The sequence below is a fragment of the Camelus ferus genome, chromosome 6 (genome assembly GCF_009834535.1).
Source record: "Camelus ferus isolate YT-003-E chromosome 6, BCGSAC_Cfer_1.0, whole genome shotgun sequence".
Lineage (NCBI taxonomy): Eukaryota > Metazoa > Chordata > Mammalia > Artiodactyla > Camelidae > Camelus > Camelus ferus.
The window spans coordinates 28975490-28981940 of NC_045701.1; the positions used below are offsets into that span (position 1 = coordinate 28975490).

At 43.1% G+C, this 6451-nt stretch overlaps 1 protein-coding gene and 1 non-coding gene across 2 annotated transcripts; both read left to right on the plus strand.

The window, feature by feature from the left end:
- Positions 1-2468: 2468 nt before the first annotated feature.
- On the plus strand, positions 2469-2572 carry LOC116664632. Its single transcript, XR_004321150.1, has one exon. It is a non-coding gene; the product is annotated as a U6 spliceosomal RNA (small nuclear RNA).
- A 1407-nt stretch (positions 2573-3979) lies between these two features.
- Positions 3980-5893, plus strand: CHRM5 (cholinergic receptor muscarinic 5). The gene has a single exon (XM_032481584.1). The coding sequence runs from the start codon at positions 4123-4125 to the stop codon at positions 5821-5823; it is 1701 nt and encodes a 566-aa protein (XP_032337475.1). The 5' UTR covers positions 3980-4122; the 3' UTR covers positions 5824-5893.
- Positions 5894-6451: the final 558 nt, after the last annotated feature.

Sequence of the window (6451 nt, forward strand, 5' to 3'; positions counted from 1 at the left end):
CTTAAAACAATCCTATGAGGTAAGGACTCTTAGTATCCCTACTTTAAAGTTTAAAAATCTGAGAGTTAAAGAGGTTAAGTAACATATCCAAAGTTATACAGAAAGTAATGGAACCAGGTTTTGAGACTGAAGCTGCCCAAAGCCAGATTCAATTGTATGATTATGAGATGACGTTGCCACTATAAATGATCTTTTCCATTTATCAAAGTATTTATTCCATGTATCAGAGAGAGAGAGAGAAAAAAAAAACTTTTTGTGGAATTTTTAAGGACCATGGGGGCTAACAAGTCTGAAATGCGCAGTACAGGCTGCAAATTCCAGCAGGAGTCAATGTTGTAGTTTGAATCTGAAGGCAGTCTGGAGGCAGAATTCCTTCTCCTGGGGACCTCAGTCTTTTCCCTTAAGGCTTTCAACTGATTGGATGAGTCCCACACACATTATGGAGGATAATCTGCTTAATAATAGCTACCGATTCAAACGTTAATCACATCTACAAAATACCTTCACAGCAACACCTACTCTCAGGGGTTTGACCAAACAACTGGGTACCCGCAGCCTAGCCAAGTTGACACATAAAAGTAACCATCACACTATAAAATATACAAAATCATAAAAATGTAGATATCTTAGACTGCACAGTCCAATTTCCTTATTTTTGCAAATGAGAAAACAGATCAAGGAAGGAAAACCCCCCATTGATATGTGTACATGCATTCACAGGAGAACATGTACACCCACATTCCCCAAAACCTTCATAAACTGCTATCTTCTAATAAAATTAAGTGGAGAAGTTAAATCCCTGCACAACATCATTTATTTCTATTTCAAAGACTTGATTAGAAAAATTCAGCCAGCAGGCCAGTTCATTTTATTACTTCTCTCCAGACCAATGCCCCCACACCCTGGATGCTGGCACCACCTTCAGAGCATATGGGGAGTCAGGAAATAGCGGACACATTTCTCCCCAAAAGCAGGCTTACTCTCAAATCCTCTCCCACCCCTCCTACCCACCCGCTCAACCTCTCAGGTTTCCCTCGACGTGATGCCTTCTTTTGCCTCTGGGCTCACAAACAAGCTCTTCCCCTCTGGGGCTGAAACGCTCTTTCCCCAACCCATCCCCCCCCACACCTTTTGCCTGGCTAAAGCCCAGTCATGCTTAGGTCTCAGCTGAAACATCTTTTCAGGATGTGCCTCCCCAACCCCAACTAGGCTGGGTTAGATGTCCTTCACCTGTGCCCCTATGGTGTGCAGTACCATACACCTGAGATGGTATCTCCAGTGTTAGAGTCTGTCACATAAAAGACATTCAGTATTTACTGGGGGAAGGAAGAAAAGGAGGAATGAATGAGAAAGAAAGGAATTTCTGTAGGTTCTTTCTTGAACTGCATGACTTAGATCTGACAAGTAGAAACAGTCTGATGAAATTCACCCAGAGAATTGTAGGGTGGAGAGCAAATTTGATCTTTTCAGGTGCTAGGGGCTCTCTGTCTAGTGACCTGGCATCCTGGGGATTTGCTTTGCTGTCACCTGGATGTTGATATCACCAGGGAGTTATTGATGTACTGTAACAGGAGGCTGGATCAGGGTGGTAGCAGAAGGAATGGAAAGGGACCCATAGGAGGGATATTTCATGGGTAAATGGGACTGCATTGGTTGGACTGTGAAGGAGAAGGGTGCAAGATCAGGATGTTGGGAGAATCTGATCTTTGGTACAAGACAATATCAATTCAATTCCATAGTGAACTTGAGGTATTAGGAAAGGATCTAAAAATACAGTTGAAGACACAAAGGAACTTATTTACAAAACAGAGACACTAATGAACTCATCTACAAAAGAAAGAGACTCGCAGACATAGTAAACAATCTTATGGGGAAAGAGGATGGGAAAGGATAAATTTCAGAGTCTGAGATTTGCAAATGTTAACTACTATATATAAAAATAGATAAAAAAAACAAATTTCTTCTGTATAGCACAGGGACCTATATTCAGTATCTTGTAATAACCTTTAATAAAAGAGTATGAAAATGAGTATGTGTATACATACATATATAGATGCATGACTGGGACATTGTGCTGCACACCAGAAATCGACACATTGTAACTGACTATACTTCAATTAAAAAAAAACAAGACAAAAAAGAAACAGAGACAGACTCACAGACACAGAAAACAAACTTATGGTTACCAAGGGGTAAAGGGTGTGGGGAAGAGATAAGTTGGGAGTCGGGGATTTGCAGACACTAACAACTATATATAAAGCAGATAAACAACAAGATCCTACTATAGAGCACAGGGAACTATATTCAATACCTTGTAATGGCCAATAATGAAAAAGAATATAAAAAGGAATATATGTATATATATATATACATACACATACTGAATCACTACGCTGCACACCAGAAATTAATACATTGTAAATAGACTATACTTCAATAAAAATAAAAAATATACAGTTGAAAATACAAAACAGTGCTCACTTTGACAGCTAAAATTGGAAGGATACAGAGAAGATTAGCATTGCCCCTGGGCAAGGATGACGTGCAAATTTGTGAAGCATTTCATATTTAAAAAGAAAGAAAATTAAAAAGAAAATACAAAACAAAGCCAAGAAAATTTATAGCCTTTCACAAATTTGTCACCTTCTATCAATTACTGTTAACAAGGAAGTGTCAAGACTGGCCAGTAGGCAGAGCAGGCGCTGCCCATGTGATGTGCTCTGAAGATCATCAAAGACTTTTCTCCCTTCAGCATCATGTAAGGTGCCTGAAATGTAATTAAAATGGTATTTTTCATACGTCATCAGATATATACTGTATGCACATATATCTCTGGAAGGAAAGAAGAGAAATGGTAACAGTAGCTACTTCTGGAAAACAGGGATTGAGAGATTGGAGGTCAGAGGTGGGAGGGAAACCTATCTTTACCATCTACACTTTTGTACCCAACGAAGCTTTTTTATCATATACATAGATCTTTAATCTAGAAAAGGAAAAATTTCCTTCTATTTTTAAAAAGTTGGAATTTGTCAATGGGGGATTGGTTAAATAAATTATAGTATATCCATTAAGTGGGATAATGTAAAGTCATTAAAATGAAAAAAAGATAGCTTTGATCCAAAAGATGTATCCAAAAGATGTCCATGATGTTTTGCTACGTACAAAAAAACAAAATTCCGAGTATAAACATTTAAAATCCACCCATTCCCAGTACCGCCATTAAAAAAATAAATAAACCAAATTACCTGCCCCCCAAAAACAAAACAATCCACCCATTAAAAACAACTGTGTTTAAATATTTGTTAGCATGTATATGCATAGGGAAAAGCTGTGAAAATACAGTTAGAGCGCTGATTACCTCTGCAAGGTGGAATTACAAGAAGTTTTTGCTTTCTAAGTTCTACATTTTGACATTGCCTGAACTTTTACAAGGGGCATATTACTTCATAATCAGAAAAAAAAATTTAATTTAGAACATTTCCATGATATTGCAAATAGCCCAGAAATGGAGGAAGGATCATCATCTTCAGCAGCTGGGGCAAAATTTGAACCCTCCAGATGGAAACTAGGTACATGTGGGGAGTTTGTGCATTAAGTCAGGGAGAAGTGGTGTAATACAGTCTTGGCTCACAATACTGCCTCGATAATATTTAATAATTGAATTTAGTTATATTTATATTAATAATGAGGCTAAAAGTAGATAGAACTTGTCTTTTTCCCTAGTGCATGACAGAATAGGTACTTATTATCAGAGGCTTAAAAAACAGAGGATCTGCCCTCAAGACCATTGCAGCAGAAAGTAACTTAACGTCACCTGCTTTGTCTTCTTCACTGCTCTGCAACATGCCAATTCTTTTTTTCCCTTTTTGTTTGCCCTCCTCAGCCTCCCAGCCCTTTTTTAAAAAATGCCCATTGGAGCCACAAGAGGGCAGCAGCCTCATGTACAAGAAAGGCTCCCAGGCACTGGTAATCCCCCAAAGCAAAAGGATGATGTCTTAAGTGTTATCAAAACTTGAGAGATTTCAGCATCTTCCTCTGAATAGATGTGGGACCACATTTAACATCCTGTTGGAAATTATAAACAGTGAGTGGAAAAGAAATTCATGCTGGTGGGTGAAGCTAATGTATTTCCCTCTCTTCCAGACACTGGCCAGGAGAGGTGAGATAGAAAAGAGAACAGTCTGGAACCTAAGACTTTGTCCTAATGTAAACTCCTGCACCAGGATGGAAGGGGACTCTTACCACAATGCGACTACAGTCAATGGCACCCCAGTGAGTCACCAGCCTTTAGAACGCCATGGGCTGTGGGAAGTCATCACCATTGCCGCTGTGACAGCTGTGGTGAGCCTGATCACCATTGTGGGCAATGTCTTAGTCATGATCTCCTTCAAAGTCAACAGTCAGCTGAAGACAGTTAACAACTATTACCTGCTCAGCTTAGCCTGTGCGGATCTCATCATTGGGATCTTCTCCATGAACCTCTACACCACCTACATCCTCATGGGCCGCTGGGCTCTCGGGAGCCTGGCCTGTGACCTTTGGCTTGCTCTGGACTATGTGGCCAGCAATGCTTCCGTCATGAACCTTCTGGTGATCAGTTTTGACCGTTACTTTTCTATCACAAGACCCCTGACCTATCGGGCTAAGCGCACCCCCAAGAGGGCTGGCATCATGATTGGCTTGGCATGGCTGATCTCCTTCATCCTCTGGGCCCCGGCGATCCTCTGCTGGCAGTACTTGGTTGGGGAGCGAACGGTACCACCAGATGAGTGCCAGATCCAGTTCCTCTCGGAGCCCACCATCACTTTTGGCACTGCCATTGCTGCCTTCTACATCCCTGTTTCTGTCATGACGATCCTCTACTGCCGAATCTACCGGGAAACAGAGAAGCGAACCAAAGACCTGGCTGACCTCCAGGGCTCTGACTCCGTGGCTGAAGCTGAGAAGAGGAAGCCCGCTCACAAGGCTCTGTTCAGGTCCTGCTTCAGCTGCCCTCGGCCCGCACTGGCCCAGAGGGAAAGGAACCAAGCGTCCTGGTCATCCTCCCGCAGGAGCACCTCCACCACTGGGAAGCCATCCCAGGCCACTGGCCCGAGCACGGAGTGGGCCAGAGCCGAGCAGCTAACCACCTGCAGCAGCTACCCCTCCTCAGAAGATGAGGACAAGCCTGCCATTGACCCTGTCTTTCAAGTGGTCTACAAGAGCCAGGCCAAGGAAAGCCCAAGGGAAGAATTCAGTGCTGAAGAGACCAAGGAAACTTTCATGAATGCTCAAACTGAAAAAAATGACTGTGACACCCCAAAATATTTCCTGTCTCCAGCTGCTGCTCAGCGACCCAAGAGTCAGAAATGCGTAGCCTATAAGTTCCGATTGGTGGTAAAAGCTGATGGAACCCAGGACACCAACAACGGCTGTCGCAAGGTGAAAATCATGCCCTGCTCCTTCCCAGTGTCCAAGGACCCTTCGACAAAAGGCCTCGATCCCAACCTCAGCCATCAGATGACCAAACGAAAGAGGATGGTCCTCGTCAAAGAGAGGAAAGCAGCCCAGACCCTGAGCGCCATTCTCCTGGCGTTCATCATCACGTGGACCCCTTACAACATCATGGTCCTGGTTTCCACCTTCTGTGACAAGTGTGTCCCAGTCACCCTGTGGCACTTGGGCTACTGGTTGTGCTACGTCAACAGCACTGTCAACCCCATCTGCTATGCCCTCTGCAACAGAACCTTCAGGAAGACCTTTAAGATGCTGCTTCTCTGCCGATGGAAAAAGAAAAAAGTGGAAGAGAAGTTGTATTGGCAGGGAAACAGCAAGCTCCCATGAAAAGTAACAACTCCTCTCAAAAGAATGACCATGGTCCAAGTCCTCTGAGGAGGAGCAAGATGATTCTGGTTTACTTTCCAAAAAGACGTCTGTCATTTTGAGTCCCTAAGGACTCTGTAAAGGCTTGAGGTCTCTCACGAAAAGGAAGGAATCACAGCGACCTCAGTTGCTGCCATATTGAACGATTCTTGTCTATAACCAAGGTCGCCTGATGCCACTGGAGTCTGCCACTGAAGTGAAGAGGCAGACTCATGGCCGTCACAGGAGGAGGCACTGGGCACAATGAACAATGACCAAGGGAGCATCTGTCTAACCTTCTGTGGGCAACAGCGGGGACTGGGTGGAAACCTGTCACAGAGTTTTGTGCACTATGTACGTGTCTATGAAGCTGTCTCATTCCAGTGAGAACTGGGAGAATGTAAGTCAGTGTCACCCAAGTGACATTCAATGGCTTCTAGGAACTGTTTCTTTATAAACTAACCAGTATTTATTATACAGGTATTATGTGTTCCATACTGTAGTATGTTTACATCTGAACAAAGCTCTTGCTCTTTCCTTTCACAACTGGTACCAATTCCTGGTCCACACAGAATCACCCTTCCTCTCAGAATCCTGGGTCTGGAAGGTC

What these genes read in the sequence shown, in the direction of transcription:
- CHRM5 (XM_032481584.1), top strand. Translation starts at nt 4,123, where the DNA reads ATGTATTTCCCTCTCTTCCAGACACTGGCCAGGAGAGGTGAGATAGAA.